This window comes from Anas platyrhynchos, chromosome 14 (assembly GCF_047663525.1).
Source record: "Anas platyrhynchos isolate ZD024472 breed Pekin duck chromosome 14, IASCAAS_PekinDuck_T2T, whole genome shotgun sequence".
Taxonomy (NCBI): domain Eukaryota; kingdom Metazoa; phylum Chordata; class Aves; order Anseriformes; family Anatidae; genus Anas; species Anas platyrhynchos.
Genome location: NC_092600.1, coordinates 8601054 through 8626623, shown reverse-complemented (window position 1 = coordinate 8626623; position 25570 = coordinate 8601054). Strand labels below are relative to the sequence as shown.

At 40.2% G+C, this 25570-nt stretch overlaps 2 protein-coding genes across 6 annotated transcripts in view; one reads left to right on the top strand and one right to left on the bottom strand.

Moving 5' to 3' along the window:
• Positions 1–1436: 1436 nt before the first annotated feature.
• UBLCP1 (ubiquitin like domain containing CTD phosphatase 1) lies at positions 1437–14351 on the bottom strand. Of its 4 annotated transcripts, none has more exons than XM_027468227.3 (11): positions 14196–14351; positions 11649–11842; positions 11151–11242; positions 10732–10817; positions 10525–10640; positions 9376–9474; positions 8368–8405; positions 5819–5917; positions 5299–5415; positions 3832–3959; positions 1437–2510 (listed from the first exon to the last, which is right to left on the bottom strand). In XM_027468227.3, the coding sequence occupies exons 2-11, from the start codon at positions 11800–11802 to the stop codon at positions 2483–2485; spliced, it is 957 nt and encodes a 318-aa protein (XP_027324028.1). In that variant the 5' UTR covers positions 11803–11842; positions 14196–14351; the 3' UTR covers positions 1437–2482. The 4 variants fall into 4 exon arrangements, with proteins under 4 accessions (XP_027324028.1, XP_027324029.1, XP_027324031.1 ...); XM_027468228.3 differs by having other exon boundaries at positions 11649–11839; positions 14196–14338; XM_027468230.3 differs by having other exon boundaries at positions 11649–11839; positions 14169–14270.
• A 5340-nt stretch (positions 14352–19691) lies between these two features.
• The window catches only part of RNF145 (ring finger protein 145), a 44526-nt gene continuing 38647 nt past the window's right edge, over positions 19692–25570 (top strand). The window contains exon 1 of one of the 2 annotated variants that reach the window (XM_027468225.3): positions 19692–20003. The gene's annotated coding sequence lies outside the window, so the exon portion shown is untranslated. Of the gene's footprint in view, positions 20004–20157; positions 20299–25570 lie in introns of those variants that run through there. The other variant, XM_027468226.3, reaches the window with a different exon arrangement.

The window sequence follows — 25570 nt, the reverse complement described above, 5'->3', positions numbered from 1 at the left end:
GATTTCATAGGCACCTGTAATTTGTGTTAAGGCATATTATGGCTTCCTAGCCTATATCCTTTAGCACCTGACTATGGACTGTGTTCATCAAGTTGTCCAATTCCTTTCTAAACCTGCTGATGCCACCTGCCTCAACTGGGAATGTTGGCAACAAATTCCAGATCATTACCTGTCACTCTTAGCAGTTTTAAGCCACTCTCCTATTCGTTTGGGTAAGCCCTTGCTCTAGTACTGTGAGACTTGGTGAATGTTAGTTTTGTGCTCTCCTTATTTACGGCTTTGTAGTTTTATATACCTCAATCAAGCCAAGTAAATTGCTGCAGCATTTTCCAAAGACAGCCAGTGAAATACACAGGCTTCTTTTGCAAAGCTATTCAAATTGCAAGACCAGTTTTCAAACATAAAATATGATAAGGAAAACAATATCAGTCATAAAAGACAAAATGACTTGTCAGCAACCATTATGAGTTACCACTACATCCAGACCATTCTCATATATTCCAGTTCAGTTTATAAGATATTTAAAAGGGGGTTGCACATCTGTTTCAGATTAGCACATACTTTGAAATTCTGGGATGAAATCCTGGTGTTACTGAAATCAGAAACTGAGATTCTTTTTTTTAAAGTCCCTTGTATAAAGCGAAAGAAAGGAGCACAACTTATTCACTATAAAACTTCTGTTTGTAGACCACCTTTGAGCAAAAAGATATGGGCACATGTTTAAATACATTCCCTTGGTTCTGTTTTCTCCATCTGGCTGGCTCAGAGTGTTCTAGAGGTAATTCAGGTACAATGCCTTGACATTCTTTAAATAGAAAGATATTCTAGTACTATGTATATAAATCCTATATCTCAAAATTGATACTACTGCAGCCTTTCTATTTAAAATCCATGTAAAAGTTCCCTGTTCAAACCCCATGGAGTGTATCTACACTGGAAGTACATGGGTGAGTCAGCCTTCTAGTTCAGAAATTGGCTCTAGGAGACAAAACTTCAGAAATTCATCCTCTGTACTTACCTAAAACAAAGATTTTTATGCATCAGAGTTCAGGTTTACCAGTTTAAAACACAGCTTGAGTTGGCACTAAACCACAAAGAGCAGCAGATAAGAAACTGTATATTTTCTGACAGGTCACTGAGCTGGAGCCTAACATGCTCATCTTAACAGCTCATTTGTGTCTGCTGTCCTGACATTCTGACATTTGCTGTCAAGCTTCCTTTCTTGTGCAGCTACATGCTTCACTATTAAATACCACTGCTCTAATCTGCAGTGGCATATACTGCTCTCTTACCAACTAATGCAAAATCAGTGTTCTCTGGAGTCTGAAGAACCCCCCCACACCCCTTTAAAAAAAGAAAAACTTCACCCAAGATGAAAATTATTGATGGATTCTCTAATATAGAAAACAAATATTTAAAACAGCACAGGACACAAGTTATGAAAAAAGGTATTTATTATTTACACAACTGCTATAGTTCCTTAAGAACAATATATACCATTTTTATTTGAAAGGGTCAGTCTTCTTTCAAATACATGAACTGCATAATGCACAAGTGTTGGTAATGCCGAATAGCAGTCACATCACACTTCTATAGTGCAGGCATAAGCAGCGCAAGTAAATGATATTTTAAGAACAGTATGGCTGAATATTGTATTTAAACACAGTGTTTGCACTTTGACAAGATTTAGCTAGAAGAGAACAAGGGTTTTGTTCATGCTTTGTTAGGAATGTGACTTTCCTATCTGAGGTTTAAACCCTTTATCTGACATGAGAATTTTTCAGGCAGACTGCTTTTCAGTTACCAAAAAGAGTGGGTTTCTCTCCCTCAAACTTCAGTCTTCTATTTTCCAGTAAACACTGCTTTATAGTACAAGTTCACACATTGGGGTAAATTGGCCACAGAGGTGGTGCCTTCCCCTCTTAATGTCTTGCACAGAGAAACACTGATATACTAATACATACCAAACTTAGACAACTTGTAATTTATAGATTTAAATACTGGAATGGGAGAGGGAGACTGTTTCTAAAGATAGAGGGAATAGAGGGCTTATACAATTCATACACTGCCAAAGTTGGCTCCTTACTCAACATTTTTGGTCTAAATTTTTTTCTAGTTTCAGAATGGTTTTGGTCTTTAATGGTTATGGTTGTACTTCAGCAGAAAAGGAGAGGAAAATATTTTAAATAGTAACACCAGAACTGAAAGCAAGAAAAAGTAACTGACATCTTTCTCCCACTTTGAGCTTATTGCTGTGATCTTTTTTTTTTTGGGGGGGAACAAAAAAAAAAAACACGAACCAACAACAAAATAAACAAAAACCCAAAACCCCATAACCAACCAACTGGAAGACCAAGTATAGCAGTCATTCTGGCATCGGATCCAGTGTCCAGCACTATTATACTCTAGCGTAAAAGCAAGGAAAAGTCCAATGATCTTAGTTACGTTCCCTTCAATTCAGTGCTACGCAATTTTGTTAGTGTTATTGTCCTTGCTTCTTTGAAAGATACCTGAAAGAAACAAAAATAGTTTCACAGAAAGAAAGAGGCAGGCCCAAATATATCTTACCTTTTATAAGCACAAACTGTGAATCTACTTTTTCTCACTAAAAATCTGGTTATTAATCACCAAAAGAAAATTAGAATGTGATCAAATTAATGGCTTTGTTATCTGAGTTCACTTTCTCCTAATTCCATGATTGGTCATCTTGCGGTAACTCAACGTTTTTAGTTAAACTGTGTAAGATTTTAAACAAAAGGGGGAAAGAAAATTAGAATTAAACAATTTGAAGAGGTTAAAAATACCAGTTAAAAGTGGCTATATAACCTTTAAGATAGAAAGGCATGTTAGATACCAGACCCCTTCAAATAAATTTAAGACTTTAAAGTCATCCAGTAAAACCTGAAAAGAACAGTCTTCCACTCTCTTCTTTAGAAAAACCAAGTTACTCGAAAAAATTTGTTGTCTAATCTCATAGTTCTCTTACTGCCGCAGCTGGAACAATCTGGCTATGTGGTGACACTGAAGACTTTGCAAACACCCTAAAAAAATCCAATTAATTTAACTGGCACTAACTGTGAAACATCCAATAAATTCCAGTGCTTTTAAAATCTAGCATTGACGTTCTTTTTTAATCAGAAACAAAAGAGAACAGCCTTGTAAATAAAATTTTCTTTTAAGCACAGTATGAGTGTTTTCCAATAACATTATGCACGCTTCTTTTTCACATGTATTGAAATTTCAGGTTGATGCATAAAATCAAAAAACTTTGCCCAAACAATTCCAACTAGTTGTTCTACAGCAAGAACTAGGATAGTAACTGGTGCCTTAAGCATTTGGAGACCTCAGTAATGCAGTAAACTGTTTCAGTGTTGACAAATACTGAAATACCCCACAACATGGATAGTGCCTGAGCACCACACGGTAATACCCCAAATCTCAGAAGTAACCACTAGAAAAGATGCCTGGCTGCAAAGGACCTAAGATCTGAACTGCCAGTCTAACTTTGTAGGAGTGGAAAGAGATTTACAGTGAGCTGGCTTCTTCAGAAATTCTTTTCCTTTTAGTAAGCATAACTACTTCAGTGAAAACAATTGCTGGTCCTTAACTCTGAAGAATTAAGAAAGAAGGTACAATCTATCAAAATCCTAACTCCTTAACAAGGCAGTAGTGTTTAAGCTGCCTCTTTAAGAACACACTCAAACTAAAGATAATTGTAAGTGATGTCAAAGTTCATCAGTTCAGTTGTTTCTTGGTCTTTGTACATCTGACCTTAAGCAAAATGCAGTGGTGTAAGAGAGAGAAAGAAGTAAATTTTGACTTTGTTCTTACCTTTCCCAATGTTTGTGATTCAGCTCCAAAAAGTCATCTAATTTTGCTATTTCTTTGAGGTATTGAGTGAGCTTTAGAAGCTCCTTGTCTTTATCCCGATTTAAGTGTGCTTTCATGAAAGGCCTTATCTATACGAAATAAATAAATTGGGTATAATCATTTGCTCCAAGTGAGGAAAAACACTTCCAATTCTATAGCACTTATCACCTAATTAAAGCACCTTTTCAATACTGTGTTGTGTTATGACTTCTTTTAGGTAAGAGCAAGAAAAACTTTCCATTATTGGCCACCTCCAATTTGTTTTTTATTGATGCAATCTGGATTTTTGTCTTGCATGCCCACCCAGAAGCAAATTGTTCTGTCAGTCTTTCGTTTCTTCAGGCCTTTCCCTCCCAGTTAGACGATAGATTGGTCTGCAATGGACTGTCACATTTTCTAAAGTGATTTCATAGATATTTTTGCAGGAGAAATGAGGGGTTTTCAGCTCTGCTTTGAGTTGTGTGGCATCACTGGAACCAGATGATTTTTTTCAACAAAAAGCATTTGACTACGATCATAGCTTCTGTGACAAGAGATGTCAGAAATAAAGCTTATCTGACAACTGCTTTAAGCTTGGAATACATTATACCTGTGTCTTGTTTTAGTGATTCAACGTTCTTGTCTGCAGTTCTCTTAATAACATTTTGACAAACATCTTGGAAATCTAAGCTAGAGGGAGCTCTCTGGCTAATCCTCTCCCAGCAATATCTTTAATATATTTCTGTGTTTCATATATTTGTACAGTTCCAATTAATGTCATGGTGATAGATCTCATCAATTGCTATCTTCAAATCACGGATATTTTCTAAGAAACATCTTGGATTTCTGCATTTGATTTTTTAAAATAAATTTGTGGGGGTTCTTTTAGTACCATACTGTTGCATCGTAGAAATTTAAGTTCCATTCTTATTCAGAACAAGCACTGATGATTAGAAGTTTTGGAACAGGAACCGGTCAACAATTTTATAAAATGAAATATTTGCTGTTCTGCAGTCAAAATGGCTCCAGGTATTAATTATTAACCAGGAACAGAATGCTTGCTATTACGTTGGCATGCTAACATGAAGTATGGCAGCTTGTTATTTGACTTATTTTCTGAATAGAATCACCCTTGAGATTGAACATCATGTTTTAATGGTGCCTGTCAGCAATGCCTAGCATGGTTATAGTTTGCAGGTACAATTTAAGCAGAAATAATTTCAGTGATTTTGGTAGTCTCTTAAAAACTCAATAGTGAATTAAAGCTTATTTAAAACTACTGTTGGGGAAATGTTAGTCCAGACAAATGGCAATTCAAATAAAAAATACAATAAAATATGCATCTTTGCTAGTTAAGAATAGTCTTTAAGATAAAACAAAACATATGAGAAAGTACTACTTGAAGCATAAGTAAAAGTAGTAATACATGAAAATTCCAGTTAAAATTACCTTGAGTCCATTTTGTGGATTCATTAGGAAGTTTCGGCCAATATCATCAAACATAATAGTATTTTTTTTGCTGTAATATTCTGAAAATTTTCCCCAGATAACGCCAAGAGGCTTCACCTGCAAGAATAATGCATGAAAGGTTACCTCACGTAAATCAGATCACATGCAGGAGGAAAAAATACCAGTCTATACAAATTTAAATCCAAACTCAAATGGACTGAAGTTACCAGGTAGTTAGTTAGGCTTTAATATGGGAAAGGAATTGAAATGGTAAACAAAACCTTTGTACTAAATTTTTTCACAAATTATTTATTACTTGATTTGAAATCAGTGCTATCCATATGAGCTATTTTAAATACTAATCATTAATAGAGGATTTCTGTAGAAAATCTATGCTTCAGATATTCTCCCAATTTTCTTGCATGAAAACTCCAACACAACTTTGTTAAATATTTCAAAGGGGTATGGTAACATGTCAGCTAAATGTAGAAAAGGATCAGGGGGGAAAAATGGTACTTACATCTATCAGTCCTCTTCTAGGAGTGTGCACTGTTATCATGGCAGCACTGTCCAACATGAAGGTTATCTTGTAGTTTGCGTTAGTACTCACTCCAAGCTCCTGCATCACAAAGATTAATTATTAAAATTTCAGATTATAAGTTTTAGTTCTGTACAGCTGAAAACATGAATGTAATACATTGTTGAAGGGTAAGCTGATGAGGATGAGCAGAGATGTATTAAAGGGGGGTTTGTTGTTTTTATTTTTCCTATTCAATGAGAATCAAAAAAGTATACCATTCTAAAAAAAAAAAAAGCTGATAGGAATTTATTTTTGTAGTGTTTACTGTCAGAAATTCAGCATCTGATGTCAGCATAAAATTTAAAGCAACTACGCAGAAGAGGCAAAATAGAACTTACGGCTTTACCTTCATGCATGATTTTTCACGAGTTCTACATGCCTCAACTTTACTCAGTATCTATAGCTGGAATAGCAGCTGTGTATGTTCTGCTATTTGTTTATTCCAGTAAGTTGCAACCAACCACAGCCAAAGACAAAATATACAACAGCAGTTCATTGTTACCCTTTCCTCTGTGTGAGTCCTAGACAGTCACTGTTAGTCAGAAATCTCTCAGTTGTACTTTCAAAATTTGATCACTCCTGAAATAAAGTCTTAAAGGAAAAATGATCTAATTTAATGTAAAACTATAACTAGATAAGAGGGCATCACTTCCATTTCCAATCCTTTCCAAAGTTGAAAAGCAATAGTAAAATCTACTGACATCTACATTGCTGACTTTATTGCTGTTGCATGCACCAAAAATTACATGCAAAGCTAAAAAACAAGGATAAAATATCCACTGTAATGTCTTGCAAATACCCAGCCGCACTTAACTGATTTGCTTTTATACAAAAAAGTGAATCTTATAAATGAAAAGTGCTAGGTATGTGTCAATGTCCTGTTATTCTGAAAAAAGTAGCTGTTTCTAGACTGTCTGAATTCTGGGCATAAATAGATGTAGAATAAGAAAATAAACTTAGTTAACTGATTTTCCTTTTTTTAATGCTATTTCTGCTCTGTAGTTTAAAACAAACACTTCAAGTATTGCTGGGATTGTTGCTGCCAGACAAAAAGTGAAACTTGCAAAGGTGTGATCAGTTTCAGGAAAAGCAACAGTTGTCATTCTAGTACTAGGAATCTCAACTGATCAGGAGTTTGGAATAGGCATGGGAAAGCTGCCAATCAGTAACATATGAAAGGGCTGGAAAGGTGACCCAGAATTGTGGAAAGGTGACTGCAGGGTAAACAGCCCAGTTTTGAACAATGGTTTTCTGCTAGATTGAACCCTAGTGCTACAAAGGATTCTGCTGCAAAACAAAGATGTTATTTTAAATGGTAAATCTCACATGCAAGATGTGATGCTTGCGCATGTATTAGGGAGTCAAGCAATGCCAAAAGAAGGTTAATGATTAGCTTTGTATGCGTATTTCACCATGCTTGCACTTACCTCTATCTGCTACAACAGTTTTGATATAGCCAGAAAATAAACCACATGGGTAACAGCCACAAACACTTCTAATATTTGAGTCACAAACCCATTCTAACTTGAACTCATAGTCTTGTACTACAAAACTGTAGCTATAGTATTGTTCTAGATAAAGCAAAGAATTCATAGACAACATAAACAGAGATGGAATACTGGCACAGAAATAGTGTTTGCAAGTTTCAACACTGGTTCTACTTGAGCTAATTACACTTCATTGTTCTGATTAAAGGCTCTCATTTTTGAGATCATTCTGAAGGATTTTTGTTTACAAAAATTGCTGCAGATTATTTTTGATGTAGAGAATATGTAAAGTGTTCTTTGCTCTGATACAACCTGAAAAAAGTCTATAAACAAAAAAAGAGGGCAGATGAGCTTAAATTTGGAACAGTTTTCCCTAAAAAGGAAACAAGTTCTGATTTATAAACAAAAAACCCACCAACCAAACATACAGTGCATCTTATTAAGCTCCTTAGGTTTTGAGCTAAGCCTGGACTGTAAATATGTTTACAACTAAGTCAGCTGTGTAAATCTGGCTAGTTGCCCAATTTAAGCATGGAAGAAAGCAGGACTGAAAGAAGAGCTTTTACGGATGTTTTAATAAGGCAGAGGAAGCAACAAAGCCACACATCTGCAAGAGGTGCAAGACAAATAGTCCAGCATGCCACATCTGTCCACTCCCTTAAAAAAATGTTTTACACTTAAGATTAGAACTCTATAATTAGAGGTAAGATGAAAGCAACAGTGAAGGCTGTGTGACTAATCTAACTGTCGGCAAGTACTGACTTGTGTTTAGTTCTGCTAAATTTAGTACCTACTGCTCTGATAGTCTCTGTAGAATTCTAAAATTAGATTTAATCTAGCTTTGTGGCAAAGATATTTTAAAGTACTACAACAGTTTAGAAAACTTGGATTTTGATTCATATAACCCTCCTAGTTGCTACATCTCTCTCCACTGCTGAGCACAAGTCTATGTGAACTGCTAGCCAGACTAGAAACAAATTCCGCATTTTCAGAACAACTTACTTTCATTTTAGCTTCAATCCACTTCATGTTAGTAGCAGCTGAAAAACAAAAAGGGAGAAAAAAATCTTTATCAAAATTAATTGTTGACAGGTTTAAAAAGAAGACAAACTTCACTTCTCAAATTTTTATATGGACTTTCATTTAGGAAAGATCCACCCTTGTTACAGTTTTTAGGGTTCACTGTCTTAAGGAAGGTCATGAAAGATTATTTTTATTTGGAAAAACCTACTTTTCAAATGAAAATTTGATTAAGTTTCTTTAAAACCATTTGTTTAAAACCATTTTCTAGATCAGCCGTTACTGAACTGTAGTCTGCAGGGCCATAGAAATGGGCTGTGTCTGGTTTGAGGAACTATGTTGCCTTCACAGGATTTGCTCCTGGAAGTAATGATAACGCATAAGGCATGGAAAGGACAAAGTGTCAACGCTGCCCACTGATCTAAGATTGTGTAAATAATGTTTCAGACTATGAAAATCAAATTTTAATACAATTTGAATATGGTTTAAAGCCTGTATTGGCTCCAGCTGTTGAAAGGAAAAGAAACTGTGCTAAAGCAAATGATCAACCATCCCTGTGCACAGGAGAGGTTGGTTTATTTCCAGTTTTCTATTGCTATGGCAGTTTACTACTTATTGTCTGGGCTGAAGTTATTTGTAAAGATAGCTACCAAGCAGTATTTGAATGTCTATTTTACAATTGTGTTCTTTCAAGCACTTGCTTGCTTATACAAAGTAACATTCAGTAAAGCAATGTTGAGCTTTATATTGTGATTAGATCCATTCACAAGAACACTATGTGGTGGTTTTCCTCACCTAAGAATTACTGTTTTTGTAAAATAGCTCTGATAGCTGTGTGAACGTTCTCAGTGAATATATTACAGGTTAATGTTCATGTATTGTTTTAGATCTTGATTCACACTAAAATTCAATATAACCTCACAATTGGAGTTTCTGCTCTAAATGACAATTTACAATGAAGTCTTAGGTACTGAGATTTTAAAAACTTACACCAAATAACAATATCATAATCCTCATATGCAGATGTCAGGAATTCATGAAGGTATGGCCTCATAAGTTCTACTCCAGTTTCAGCACATGACCTGTGGTCTAAAAAGAATGAGAGAGAAGCAATTCATTATTCAATTTAGGATGTTAATTATGACTTTCCTACCTACCCAGAGACCTGAAACATTTCTTAAGGGAAGCACCGGGGTGATTTGAAACCATGAATGAATTCACAGCAAACTACTATTCCCACATTAAAGGTGAGAAAAGTAGAAGGGATATTTATTTGTTGATCTTCAGGTATTTGAGAGCTTGCTTAATATATGAGAGCTGAGGGTCTGAATATCTTTGAAGAGTCTGGACATATAGTTCATCTATGCACTTCAGCAAATTTCTAAGTGCCCAGATACTGAACAGAGATTTTTGTAAACTATGTCCAGTTAATCTTGTGAATGTGTATCAAATCTTTTTCAAATGTGCAAACATTGCCTGTTCCAATTAGAAAACTGCCGTCAGATTCTTCTAGCAGGAGATGTGTAAATAAAAATGTTGAGTAAAAGGTTGAATTCTCATTTTGGATCATAAATGAAACTTACAAAAAAGTAAGGAAAAAGGCAAGTTATTATTTACTGGTTATAGTCAAACTGCCATGACACACCCAGATCCCAGAAAATGAAGTCAGAAGGGAAATTCTGGCTAAGAAAACCAGTTAGACAGAATTTTCAGGTAAAACGTGGCTTTGTACATGTTTAACAACCTGGAAATACAATTAGAAGCTATTCTCCCACCCCAAAAAAGGAATCAATCATGTACAGAAAGACAATTAATTTACAGCAGTAGCTTGTCCTGACGCCATGATATCTAACACACAAGCTGGCCAAGAGAGTTTAGAATTTTATCCACATAACCTATTTTTGCATCATCTTAGAGAAAGTAAATAGTTGTTACACTAAAATCAACGTTATACAACATTTAAAAAGCCTGATTCTTTTTACGATATGAGCAGAGGACCCCAAAACTGTTATGAAGCTGAAGCTATACAATACAATGCAGGCCAAAGTTACGGAAATGGCTTCATAAAGCAAAAATCAGTAAATGTGAACTGGCAAATGAACAGCCCTCTTAAAACCCACAAGTTGCATAAAATCTCACCAAATAGTGTATAATCAACATCTAGCACCAGCAGCTTTTTTCCTTCCCTGGGAGGATTCAGAATTTCCACTTTGTATTCTTTAACTCTGCGAGAAATTTTTAGTAGATTTTCTTCCCTAATATAACAGTGCAAAAAGTTACAGTTAATTAAAATGCATATTGTTCAGTTGGTAACAGGAGTGTTTTTTAATAGCTAAAACTCCTAACCTGTTTTCCACTTCCACAACTTCCTCTTCAATATCAAAGTCATTGACAACATCGTCATTATCAGGAGGTGGCCCAAGAACATCTTCCTAGACGAATAATAACAAAGATAACTAGGATCACTGTAAAACCAAGGGATATCAAGATTGTTATTGCACGTTGCAGACAAAAAAAAAAATCATTTTACTAGTTACTAAAATATACCAATTAAGATTTCAGAAGTCAGTGAGAATATCATAGTAGTAGTTTTGTATCTGAAGTCCACAACAATACAGATTTTCATGACTATGCTGCTATCCGCATTCTGCAGAAAAACAGCTGAAATCTATTGTACTATTTTTTGAATGATTACTGGAAAATTCAAAATCATAATGAGGAGATGAACATTTTTCTCATTTTAAGCTAATGAGTAAATTATTTACCAGACTCTCTTCACGAGTGCCCATCATCATGATTTTAGTATTTGGTTTCAGCTTGAGAGCTCCAAGCTTAACATCATCATCTGCAGGTTTTCCTATAATGTAAACAGAATTCATTTCTAAATTGGGTAGAAAGATTTTAGCAAACTGTCAATACATGTCATGCTTAATTGAAACAAGCTACCCATGAAACACCAGAATTCTCCAAGCTGCATCATCATCCTCCATGCAAGAACACATTGCTTGTCAGGCGAACAGCAATTTAATTTTTAAGGTACATTTGCTGCACTTCCACATCAGTCATTAAAAAATGACTGTACAGATGTATCAATAATAAACACTGAAATTTTATATATCACAAGATATTGTGTGTGCTCCTTTGAAAGCTAGATCTGGGAGGTAGATGCTCTTTTTGTATACACATCCTGAATAACTTAAAAGGATGTATTTCCTTAAACATCTCACACACGTCCACAATAAACAATAGATAAGAATAGTTACCCTTCATTTTAAGTCCAAGAAGTTTTTGCCGCTCTGGTAACACTCCAGTAAGGCCTTTAAGAGATTGCTTCAGATCCAACACTGTGTCCTCTTCCGATAACGAGGTTATCGTATACTCCTGTCCACCCCATTTTATTATAAGAGAGAGAGACATCCTTGAAGCATATGTTCAGTATTAGCTCCTGAAAAATCTGCTGGATGAGGAAAATGCGATGATCACGTAAGGAAGAAATAGAATTGCCTTTTTTTTTTTTTTAAGACAAGCGATATAGTATTTTTACATTTTTATTATACTGTATACCAAAAAGCTGTTTGTTTTGCATGCACAGATAACAAACATGTTGATAAAATGTTGGAGATAAGGCAGAAAGAACATCCCTTAAACTGGGGCTCTGAGTTCTGCTTCAATGTACTTAGCAATGTCACATTCCCTGTTTGATCCAGCGTATGCTTGCTTGCTGCATGTTCTGCACAGGTACAGCTTGTTCGCTGCACAACCGGTACCCAAGCAGAGTACTGCAGCATCAGAGAAGTCATTTCAAATCTCAGAAACGTCCTCTGCAATAATTACGCAATCAAACCAGTCATGGATAACTTTACATACGTAGTTACTAAACCACAAGTCTGAAAGACCTAAAATATATAAAAATAGGTCTGAACCAGCAGCTTATTTTAAGCATTGGCTTTCTCTGCTTGCTTTCACTGAGACCTGTGCAATACCTGCAGTAATACACACCCCAGGTCACGTCTCACTGTAGCAATATCAAAGCAGGAGTTTGAAAACAAAGCCAAAACACAACACCTACACAATGCAATTACTCTGTAAGAACGGCACTTTCATTGCAGTGCTGAAAAAGTAACCATAATTACACTATCTTTAATTTACACAATCATTTATGTGAATTATATTCAACAGTTTAATCCTAGATTAAACACAGCAGAGAAACAAGATTTTTAGCTTTAGGTGGAAGAGAGAACGTGTTTTTTTCTGTTAAAATTTGGAAACAAAATCAAAGACAGAGAAAGGCATTTGAAAGCTGTTTCATATTGTCAGGAGATGCACAGAAGGCATCTGCACCAGTAAAAGCAAGAATGTCCTTAAAAGATTGATGCCTGAAAAGTAGAGAAAGATCTATGAAAAAAAAAGGGAGCCTGTCCACCTTCAAGAAGTACAAGTCTAGCAATTCTGAAAGATGTCAAACTAAAATCTGCCTCCTCTTCTCCTCAAACATCATGTTCTATGCAGTTACCTGCTCTCAGCCAAAATACTTCCCATTTATACTGTATTCTTTAGTATATGCACCAAGCTTACAGCAGGTAAGAGAGGAGTAGACACGACCTGTTTGCTGAGGACACTGAAAGCCCTACCTCCTTGCTATTTCCTGTAAGATCCATGAAAACAAATTGAAGAGGAAGACTCCTATCGTATGACAATGTAAATCTATTTTTTTCAAATATTCCCAAATCAAACAGGGGATAGTACTATCCAGTGCAACAGCATTATTCTGTGAAAAGTGGGTTTTACAAGCACTAAGAGAGCCAACTGAGGTTAAGGCGGCATAGCAGCAATGTTGATACATAAGCTCACTGTCATAAATGACCTCTGTCCATAAATTTCAGGCTAAGTTTTCTAGCCTTAGAAAGAAGTTTATTGTCTGCTTTCTCATCTGCACCACGCACCTAAACTGATTCTGCAAGAAAATGCACAGGGAAAGAACTGCGAGGAAACTTCTCAAGTCTCTGTCCAGTGCTGGACTGAACAGCTCACCCCGTGAGGCCGACCACTTGATCTGCTGTCAGTCCTCACGGAATTGCAGTCCTGTCAAGATGGGCGCTGTTAGAAACAGCACGCAGAAACACCTTTATTCAATGCCTGAACACCGATGGGACCGATTATGAACCCCAGAATCAAGGGTTATATAAAAAAAAAATGACATTAGGAGCAATGAGAGAGTCGCAGGGATTTTCAAAGTTTCCACCACCAGGACTGGACAGGAAATTGGAACATCCTCGGGTTAAGTTTGCTCGGGTTTTGCCGTTGTGTGACATTGTCAGAGCCTTTCTAAGCCCCTCGGCCCACCGAGCGCCTGCATCCCGGCAAGGCACCGGGTCGAGGACGCCTTAACGCTGCAGTGACAGCGCCTCGTGACACCCCTCCTGGCAGATTCAGCAGAGCCGTCCCCATCTTTCCGCTTCTACTTATTCCACCACGCAACAGAGACCGCGACCACATAAAAACAAATCCCGCGGGGAGCGCCCCCCTGCGCAGCGGGCACCGCGGCACCCCCGGGGCTGCGCGGCGGCTGCAGGAGGAGCGGGGCCGGCGGGGCAGGGCCGCCCCCAGGGCGCTGCCAGCCCCGGGCCGCAGCGGGGCCCAGCCGAGCCCCCCCCCGCAGCGCCCGCCCGCGACCCCCAACGACCGGCGCGGGTCGCTCCGGTCCCCGCCGGCTCCCCAAGTGCCCCGGCTATCGCGACAGCGGCTATCGCGATGATCGCGATGGTGACGCCGCCCCCCCTCACCCGCGGCAGCGCGCTGCGGGCCCTCACCCTAGCAACGGGACCGGCGCCGGCCCGGGATCCGCCGCACCGGAAGCGGAAGCGGAGCCCGCCGGAAGCGGGGCCGCCCGGATGGGAGCCGCGTTCCCGCGCTGCGGGCGGGCGGCGGCGTCGCCAGGGCGACGGGGGGCGGGAGGCGGTGCGCGGGAGGGAGCTGCTCCTGGCGCTTTCCGAAGGGAAAAGCGGCTTTTTTGTTATTTTTATTGGCGTTTTGGCTTTTAGGTTTTTGTTCCCGTGACTGGAGGGTTCTCGGGAACCGGCTCCGGCTGCAGCCGCCCGGTGCTGTGAGGCTGGAGCAGGGGAAGCGACGCGTTTTGTACGGGGCAGCGAGGTGTGCTGCTCTGCGGAATTAGAAATAAATTAGAAATAAAGCTCACCAGCGGTACGGCCTGGTCCTTACGTGTGTGTAACCGTGTGCAGATTATACAGACTGCGGTTCTGTTGGCTGCAGGGGAGAATTGAATTAAGAGGGGAGGTGTAAATGAAATTTGCAGTCTTCTCATCTCAGGCCTCGCCCTGCAGAGACCTCTCAAAATCCTGCTCTCTTTTATGTTTGGGGACCAGAAGAGGAGAGCCGCTGTGCAGCACGTACGGGATATTTGGGGGCTGATGGATCCTGAGGAGCTGCTCTTAGCCTGGCAAACCTCAGCAATGTGCCGTAGAAACAAAAACTGTAGAAGCCTGTTTTACTGCAGTCCTTTTTTTTTTTCCTTGACTAGGTATGAGTTTTATGTATTTCCTGCCTGGATACATACTTTTAGTTGTGTTCTATATTCAGGTTTTAGCATAAAAGTACTTGGTTTCCAAAAGAACAGTACAAATGGGAGATTACTGTAGTGACTGCTCATGTCAGGTTTAGCATCTGACTGCACAATGCATGTAAAACCAATTAGTATGTATGTATCCCAGTCACGAAGGGTTTTCTTCTTCCTTTTATGACACACGGTTGTCCTCCGCACTGAGGCAGCACAGTACAGTAGCGCTGGAAAGCTTCCAAAGCTGCAAGGAGTAATTAAAGTCACGCCCTGTCATAAAACTATGCACCCTCCAGGCCTATTTTAAAAATTCAGGCTCCGAAAATGATACATAGTGTGATCACCTCTCCATTTCTAATCTTTTTAATATCCTTGAATAATTTTCTGGTTGGCTTTGAGAAAACTGTCTTGTGGAAAGGAGGCAGTAGCGTTTTTTTGTGTGTTTTGTTTTTCTACAGTTTGAGTAATATTTAAAAAAAAAAAAGAAAAAAAAAAAGCACGTATGGTATTTTATTTCTGGTGTGATGCTGATATTTTAGTAACCTGATGCCTGAGCCATGACTAGGACTTCTTTGTGCTAGTTGCTGCAGAGAAATACTTTGATTCTGACAGCATTCATGTGACACAGATAAATATGTCCTTTAACTCAGCTGTGAAAACGCATGGTGGTGCTCAATCCTAACGTTAATAAGTGCAAAGTGTTAAAGTAATTTGACTAAGACCATGTAATTACAATTCGGAGCTCAAACAGCAGAATCTTTTCTTTGTACTGAGAAGCTTGTTTTGCGGTGGTACTCTGGGTTTACACTGTGGTATATTCCAGCAGAGAAAGGAGGAAGGAAAAGTCACATTACGAAAAAATCTAGAAGGGAACCCATATTCTCCCCTTGGAACAGAGGAAACCTTAACACAGCTTGGTACCTGTTTGTTTTTCTCTTCATCTGTTTTAGGCTGTTTGGCTTCCCCTTTCAGCATTTTTTACTGTTTCCTATAGCGTCTTCTGATTTATTACTTTTTCCCTGTCTCTTTTCTCTGTTGTGTAATTTGTACTAAGCAGTGGTGAAAGCAATGATTTCTGAGAAGGTCAAGCTCTTAAAGTCTATACAGTCCAAGTGGTTCCAGCCCAATATATTTTTGTGCATGAGCCTTCTGTGCTGTTCCTGACCACTTATATGTAACAGAAAGCGTGGTTTTCTGGACACTGCCATCACTGTGCCCTAGGACGCACAGTATTTGAATGCAAGCTCTGATTCTGAGTCACTGTGTGACTCCGGGCAAAACACTGAGAGCTGAATTTCCAGTGTTCAATAATGTGATGTGCTTTAGTAGCTGGCAGCTCAGCTGGAGACACGACAACGTCTCCAGTTTGAAATGAAACACATTTTCAAGTTATCACTAATACAGTGAGTCTCTGTCTCGGCTGCTTTATCAGTAAAGTTGAGGTTAGAATAACATTTACATAGCTTCCTCACAGGAGGTTTTTCCATATTATTTAATTAATGTTGGCACTGCGAGATGCTATAAATACTAGAGGTTTGTACTAGTGTACCATACGATGCTCCATTTTCTGAATGTGACTGTTATTCTTCTGCCACTGTTCAGCCCAATTATTTTTATTTTATTTACTTCAATTCTTTGTATTCTAGATTATGCCCCACTGGCAAGGGATCTTGGGAGAGAACTGTGATTCTTTTGTTCACTGAACAAAATGTGATTCATCACTTTCCTTACATCACCACCCAGCTCTCTAGCTCCTCAATACAGAGATTGGTATGGCTTTCCCTTAGGTAAGTTGTAAATTGCAGCAGCTGTTTATTTGTTGGGAGTCAGCACTCTTCAGAGTTAAGGAAGTGGTAAAAATATATGTAATTATATGAGATACGTAATTATCAGAGATACTGCAGAAGTGGTTTCCTGAAGAGAGTGAAAATAAATATGAAGTTGAGAAACTGGAACTAGCTGAATTGCTCGAAAGAGCTCTGAAAAGCTGTGAGAATGATAGGAAAAATAAGAGAGAATATGAAGGGAAGAGACTTAGGAAATAGGATCGCAGATAGTGAAGAGCAGGAGTTCAGTGATGGAGCTATGGGATAAGATTAGGTAAATCACAAAGAAATACATTGGCTATGTGTCTATTGTGGACCCAGTAATGTTCCCATTTCTTAAGTCTGGGTATGTGTTTCTGCATGAATTATATGGTTGATTTGTTCATTTAGTGAACGGGCTAAGATTTCAACAAGAGAACACAAACTTTGGGGGCTGTCTGCCATTGGTGTATTAAGGTGTATACATGGCACCAAATCAGGTTTCACAAATAATTTTAATTTTTGCATTTAACTTTTGTCTGACCTACTGCTTATTAAGACGTTCTTTTGTTTGAACATATATATTTGTGAATATTTCTTGAAACGCTTGCTTGTAAAAGAAGCTTCAAATAAAACTGCCCATGTTATTGTCCACCTTAGGCATGCAGTGTCCTGCCATGTCAGCGTATTTGGCTGCTCTTGAGAATTCTTATGAGAGATTTTCTCTGTAAGCAGTTTGAGGTGCTGGCAGTTGTCCATCCACATGGACAAATCAAATTTCCTCATTGTCTGAACTCTGAGAAGGTCTTTTGGAAGTTTTAATGAGATGTCACCAAAGTATCTCCCTTCAGTCCTCAGCTACTGATCACTGAAAGTTTGGAGTTCAAATGCCTCTGCTAATAATGAGAGAGAAACAATCATTGAATTCGGAACTCTTAGCCACTCAGTGTCAGAAGCAGAAAAGGCTTTTAAAAGTGCAGAGAAAGGAAACAAAGTGGAGGTACTTTTTCTAAGACGTGCCTGACAGGACAGTGGTAAAGCCACATACCTGGTTTGCCCATTAGAAAACCTGTGCTTTTGTGAAGTAACACATTTTCAGAATGAAATGATGAGAGATGATGAAATGAACAAAAATGGCATTCAGTTCCTATTGTCTGCTTGCAAACTGAAGTAAGAACTTCAGTGATTTGCTACAATACTTCCGTGATATAAATGCTTCGAAAATAATAATAGAAACTTTCACTCCTTCTCCTAGTAAAACCTATTGCCGTATACAACTGTGAATTTGTTATTCTCTCTGCTACTTGATTTTTTTTTTCAGAAGCAGCACTGAAAACAGGCAGTAGGATTTACAGATTCCATGTTTTACACCATTGCCCCTGACTTCAGTCAGCATTGAACCAAGCCCACAAAGAACAGAAGTGACTCATGTTTTTTTTTTTTTTTTTTTCCCATGTACGGCATGAGAATACAAGCACTCCATAGAAATGGAGCTGAGATTCTTATGCCTTATATGACAGCTGCTGGTTCATACTCCTTGTGATAAGAAGTGGTGTAGTAGTACTGACAAGTATTAGTGAATAACAGTGACAAAGAAGCGAGTAGGCTGAGCCAGGCAGAACAATGGGATGGATGGAGCCTGGTGAAGCCAGTGCTTTCCCATATTCTCTGATTGCTTTAAACTAAAAGCTTTAAATATGTTTCATAAAGCTTATTTTAAAAACAGCATTAAAATCTGAAGCTTGTAAAAAATTGTATCAGTAAGCTGAGGTGGTGCTTCAGTTTGGGAGAGCTGTCAGTTGTGCTGGTTGGTCTCCTTTCTGATGATTATTGAGCTGACAGAAATGTGGGAGAAGGGTCCGGTGTTAACACCAAATGCAACCATTGGTGTATGCAGTCGGGCCGAGCCCTACCACAGTGTTGACCCACAGTGTTGACAGAAACTAACATGGGCGAGTTCAAACTGTTGTTTTCTTCTGGTGTTTGGAAACCCCCTGGGTGCTGAGGGAAGGGTCATTTTGCAAAGCAGCGTAGACAGACATCCAAAGCCTTTATTTTAGTATCTGTTGCTCATAGTTCAAAACATTATGCTGAGGCTAAGCGTTTTTAATATGTATATCTGTGAATGCTACTGTTCTCATTAGAGATGGCAGGAAAAAAGCAATTACTAGGTTGGCTAGCCCAACCCCTGCGAGCTACAGGATTTTCCAGTTCAGCGTTATTCCCTCATTCCTCACTGCAGCAGTTTCTCATGTCCCAGACAATGTGGCTTTGAATTTTTTTTTTCAAGTATTAAAGGCAAAACCATTACTTCTCGGGTTTCACCTTTTCCTTACCACTTAAAAGCTCCTGCTAGGGCTTGGCCGTGCAACCTGTGTGCGCTGAGCCAAGGTGGGATGTTTTGGGGGTCGTGAGGTCAGGCTGTGAAGAGCTCTGGCATGGGGTCTGTGCTGTGAGGGGCTGCCCTTAGTGCAGGTCTTCTGCTGAGCAATGCCAACAGAAGCACAAAAAGCTGATATTTTCAGGTTGATCACACCAAAGGTGACCACAGATTCCACACCGCTGGAGCAGTCTGAGTCAGCTTTAATATTTTAAATTGATAGAGCGCTGTGTTACACAAGGCCAACACCGACTATTATCAAAACCGCAGATCTGCCCTTGTAAACCTCCAGCCAGACGCTACCCTTATTTTACAGAGTGACTTTTTCTGACTCATTTTTGGGGCTGGCAGCAGCCTGGACACCGGGGAGCTCCGAGCCGGAGCTGCAGCCTCGGCATCCCACCGGAATCCGACCCCGAGCCTTGCCGAGGACGAGAGGGACCCGGCGGGCAGAGCAGGCCAGGGCACGGCCCTGACCCCTTCCCTCTGCATCCCCCATCGGTGCCCCCTCACAGCGCGGGGGCGACCGCCGCCATTCCGCGCTCCCCCCCCTTCCCCTCAGCGGAGGCGGGGCGCGCGCATGCGCGGCGCGGGGCGTCGGGCGCGCGCAGGCAGCGGGGCCATGGCCGCCCTGCTGCGGGGCCGTGCGCTGGCGGCGCCCTGAGGCGGCGCGGCGCGGCCATGGTGCCTCAGGGAGCCGCTCTGCCGCCACCACCGGGCACCGAGCCGCCGCTCTGAGGCGCCGAGCCCCCGCCTCGGGACCGACAGGAGGAGAAGAAGGAGAAAAAGGAAGAGGAGGAGGAGGGGGGAGAAGAGGAATAAGAGGCGGCGGCCACGACCACCACCAGCACCGCTTCAGGTGATTGCCCACCCCTCCGCCTGTGCGCGCTCCCGTGGGGGGGGCACCCGGCTGCCTCCGTGCGCGGCCCCGAGTGGGGGGCGAGGGCGGCGCCTGGCGGGCGGGGAGCGGCCCGAGCCGTGTGGGTGGGTGGGGGGCTGCGGGTGCGGGGGGGGGGGCCGCGCTGGGCCCGCTTGTGGCGCTGGGCTCGGGCCCGGCGGCTGAGCGAGGCGCCGGCTTCGTGGCGCCCCCTCGGTCGGTCTGTCCGGCCCTCTGGCCGTCTGTCCGACCCCCAGCTCGGTGGGGGCGGCCTGAGGTAAGGAGCGACCCCCCCCCCCCCCCCGCAGCGCCCCGGGGTGGCACCGAGGGGGTTGGGGACCTGGTGGGTGCTGGGGGGGAGCCCGGCATCGCCTGCCTCATGTTGGGCGGCAGAAGGGGGAGTTCTCCAGTGGTTTGGCTCCTAAGTGCTGGGTGCTTGTGATCACAGTCAATTTATAGATGTATATATTTCTTGGGAGTCTGTAGGTGTTGCTGTGTTTGTTCCTTCTGTGGGTTTTAACGCAGGAGTTTCTGGTAAGTTGTTTGGTGGACTTGGGACTCGTTTGTGCCAGTTATCTCGAGTGATCAGCTGGCTGTGCAGGGCTATCTTTTTGTTTCCAGCTACCTCTAATAACTATGGCAGTCGGCTGCATTTCTTTTCCAAGTTCTTACGTCTTTAAAGGGTTTAATTTTATTAATTTCTAAACTCGTTAAATAACAGGCATCTCTGTGACCACTGCTATATAGGAGGATCATCAAAAACCTTAGCAACATCGAGCTGCTGCTTGCCCAGAGCGCAGGACTCACCTTGTTTATGTCAGCCTTAGGAGGAACTGCTGACGTTAGAGCAACCTAATTCTGATGAACCGAGCTGTGTGCGTCTGAAGAAATCCTGGGGAATTCCTTCCTTTGGAGGTGATGGAAGGAGCTTAGTGTCTGCTCGGCTTCAGCTGCTGGAATCCGTGGTGCAGATGCAGAGGCACATCATGCCAGCAAGACCTGAATGAATGGGTGTGCCTTGGAAAACTCTATAAGCCTGCTTAGTGTTTCACATTGCGCTTTTCAAAACCTGCTCTATTTGCTACTTGCAGAGTCGTTTTCTTCCTCTTCATGAATACATGCAGAGGGCTTCTATTCCAGTTTGCTGGAAGCCTCTTTTATTGTTCGGTGGTTACTGGTTACTCGCTTTTTGAATCCATTTTTATTTCCAGACACACCTGGGAATGTTTGATGTGATTATAAAGTGGATGGGTCATGGTAGTTTTGCCTTTTAAGTGCATATTCACGTCTAGCACCTTCGATATGATTCAGACATCTGTGCGTTGGTTTCTCTCTGCACTTACTTTTAAAGCATTTCCTTTCATTTTAGAGAAGCCTTATTGCTTTGTAATTAATTGCGTGCTTGAAAGGAGCATTCAGAAGTAGATGGTTCACCTCATGGAGTTTTTCTGGATTTTTTTTGTTCAGTTGCCTGCCTGTCTTGAGTTTAAACATGCTTTAAAAGGGACTTTTCTAAGTGTTTTTGCCGTTTGTTTGATCTTCCTGTTGCACAAGTCTCTTAGTGCAGGAAGCTAAGCAGCCTATTTGACAGGCCTGGAAACTGATGCTCTTTATTTAAAGGACTCAGATAAGGTGCAACAATGGAAACTTTTACAGTATTTACAGAGGAAAATCTTGAAAGTCTTATTTTCTATTTTAACTTCTAACCAGTTGGGTAGCTAGTTGTTGGCATTGCAGGCGCTAAACGTAGGCTGCGTCTGTATCTGAAATGGCTAAAAACTAAATGAGCAATTGTGGAGGATGGGATATATTTCATCCTGTCATGTAACTGCATCCTGGTAACACGTTCGGGTTGCAGGTTTTTTGTGGGGGTACCTGAGCTTTACTTGCGTGGCTGGTCTTCTGTGATCCAGCTCTTTGAGGGAGGTTGTCAGAGCCTGCATCATCTTGGGTTGTCATTACTGCTCCGTGTGCAGGTCCCCCGGGTATTCTGTCCTCTGCAGAGGCGCTTTGGGATTGCTGCCCAGATTTTCTCAGAATATGCTGATACAAATGTGGTTAGGCAGGCTTGTAGGTGTAGACTTGCAAATATGGCCGTGATAGGGAGGAAAAAAAAAAAAAAAAAAGAAAAGCTGAATAACTAGCTAATAAACTGAACCTTGGAACGACAAGAAACTGGAGAGTTGAAAAGGACCCGAGAGCAGTTTGGTTTCTGTTGATTCAACCTATTTTTTTTTTCTCCTGAAGAGTTTACTTAAATATATTTATTTATATATTTAATGAATTAGATTGCTGTCGCTCAGGTGCTTAACTGGACAGCTGTGGTCTAAAAAATAGGCAGCCCCTCTTAGCATGACCAGGTTTGAACTGATAACGTGCAGGCAGAGAGCTGATCCTGTAGGAAACCACAGAAAGATTTTTGTGCATACCTGCTGGATTTGTTAACCTTCGTTATTGCGCGTTAGTCCCTGAGTTCAGTTCCCTGGTCTTACCTGCTCGTTATGAAAACTAAAAGGGGCAGGATGTTTTACAGGCTGCCTATAAATAATCCACTTGCAATATAATTGAGTGTGCTGGAACTGCTCGCAGTGTATGAAAGTACTCCAGAAATAAATCTTTAAAGCAACTTTAACTTCACAGTGCTGTGATACGCATTCTCATTTCCTGAATTGATTTTCTTCTTCCTCATAAAGCTAGCTAATATTGAAAGTTGGAAATGTAGATTTTTCTGCTATAGAGTTAACTGTCTCTAGTTTGTTTTGCTGTTTTTAGCATGTCTTTAATATGAATGCATGCTCTCTTATGTCCCTACGAACAGCTATGAGGTGGTGCCTACGTATTTTGCAGTAAAAGTTGCCTGAAGTATATTGTGCATTAGTTGAAATGATTAATTCAGGTATTTCTCAGTTGATAGCTGATTGGATCTTGCCTGAGCAGGAATTTAGCAATTCATTTGTTTTCTAGATGGAAATAACAGTTCTCCAGTCCCACCGCCGCTCCAGCTCTACAGCAATCCATATTGTCAAACCAGATGGGGAGGGGAATTTTGTTTATTCTTCATAACTTCTCACATAGCAAGATTGAGTACTCTGTTTGCCACCTGACACTCTCCAAAGCTTTGAATCGAACGCTAAATACTCAAGGGTTATTACTTGAAATTACTAAAGTAGTGAGCTACGAAAACGCAGTATTATTGGAGATGCTGACCGGATCGTAATGACAGCTTTACTGTACACGACTGCAATGTTTCACCACTTTATTAGTGCGCTTGGTATGCTCATTGTGTCTGGCCTTCTCAGCAGAAATTTTGAGTGCTGTCCTTGTTAGCCAAAACAGAACTTGGCCTCATTTAAATTGTACAGGAGCGAGGCATCTTTCTGCTTTCCTTGCTGCTGACTGCATGGGAAAGAGCTGTTCTGATGGATCGGTGACTCACATAACTCTCCGGAGCTCTAGTTTTTTTTTCCTTACAGGCTCACACAGGGAAATTCTTTTCTAAGTGTATATCTGATAAACCTTTTTGTCCTGTTCCTTCCCTTCTCTGTTTTCTCTCTCCCAGACTGATGATTTAAGTCTCTGGAGGATGGGATTCTTCTGTACTTCAAGTTCCTTTTTTTTTTTTTTTTTTTCTCAAGAGCAGGACAGGCACTTGGGAAGAAGGATTCTGAGAAATGCATGAATATAGCACTTCTGGGACTAATTTTAGTATTTTAATTTTTTGAACTGTGACATTGAATCTTTCTATAGTTGCAAGTTGAGATTTTTTTCCCCTCTTCAAGATCTGTCTGGCCGTGTTTAACCTTCGGAAAAATCAAACTATTCCTGATTTGGGAATATCTTCTGTTTAAGTATTCAAAGTCAAAACTAGATTACAGATCAAAGTCTGCTTGTTAGTGGATGTGTGCAAAACCAGTAGAGTTTCATAGATGTGAAAAATGGAAGTTGAAAAAAAAATATATATATATATATTTTTTTTTTTTTGTAGGGGGGTGATGGTGTCAGTCTTTCCAAATGTTTTAGGTCTTAATCTTGCAGGAGAATGAGCGCCTTGTTTGTTCGCAGATGTTAGACTAGACATTGCAGGATCCAGTCTAGTTGTGAAGTTCTGATCCCAGCTGGAGCTACTGAATCTTTCTGTGATGATTTTTGGTGGCAGTAGTATTAGAACAACTCTTAGGTTTGCAAGTATTCCAATATGTTTTAGTAAACATTAAGTAGCTTTTGTGTAATGCTTTTCTAAATATTAGAAACTCTTGTTCACGTGACTTAAGCGCCTGCTTGGATAAATGGATGCAGGTTTTGTGTCCCCTCATACTTCATTAGTATTTGCTTCCTGTGATGTGATAGTTTTACATTGAATCGGTGCATAAATCAGTTACATTGGTTTGGGGCATAAATCACAGCCTCAGACAAAGTGGCAAATTTTTATGCGAAGGCAGAGCCTCAGAAAGAAATTCCTATTATAGGGAAAATAAATGTATGTTGTCTTTGAGGGTTTTTTAAGCTTGCTGCTAATCTGTTTTGCTAATGGAATCAGCAGGGACCAATTTGTAATAGATTTAAAAAAAAAAAAATAAAATCAGGTTTTGTGAATTCTACTGTTGTTTTTGAAGCTAGCTAGGAATATGTTTTTGACAAAATGTTTGTGCCAGCTGAGGAAGGGATTTTTGAGCAGTGCCTTGTTGTTAGAAAATAAGAATGTTTCCATGAGCATTAATCAGTTATGATGGGAGACTTCTTAAAGCTGTTTGTGGTCAAATAGCGCAGCTGTGCTTGCACTCAGGGAAGAGGTGAAGTCAGAATTTCTTCCCAAGACTGTGCTTTTTCTTGTCCTGATTTGGAACAGGAAGACATTTGAAATCATCAGGAAAAAATTCTGGGGCACAAACTCGCAGCTTTCCAGTCCTGCTCTGAAGTCCATTTTTTGGTCATGTTAAAGCATGGCCTGTGTTCCTCTAATGTCCAAGCATCCAGCAACTCTTGTCATCATCATTTATCTAAAGGTTTTAGAGGCTTAATGTTTTTGTTTTTACACCAATCAAAATAATGTATTGTGAGAGCTCTTTACAATATAATGAGCTTAGTGCAGCGGACTTTGTTGCTTGCCTGCATTACGTTCTGTTAGAACTTGGCAGCAATTACAACTGAGGCTTTATTTAACACATCCACATTGCCACTGAAGTTAATTTTAAAGAGTTTCTTATTAGCATTGGGTGCTTTGTTAGGCAGTGACAGAATATGCTGCAGTGTTTCAGTGGCTGCTTCTTGTAATACATGAATTAATTTCCATTAATACCCATCAATTGCAAGAGAATGTGATTTTCTGAGTTTGTTTTGCTTTTGTTTTAACAAGTTTGCAATTGGAGTTTGTTGTAGGTGACAAATGCTGTACTTCCCAGTTTTCTTATATTCTCAAGTGTGCACGTATGAATGTAGAAGATTGTTTAATTTGGATGTGCAGAACCTCAGTTAATTTTGAGTGTAGAGAGAAGTCCACGGAAATCTGCATTCAGAGTACTTGGGGAAAGTGGAAACTTCCTTCTTGTCTC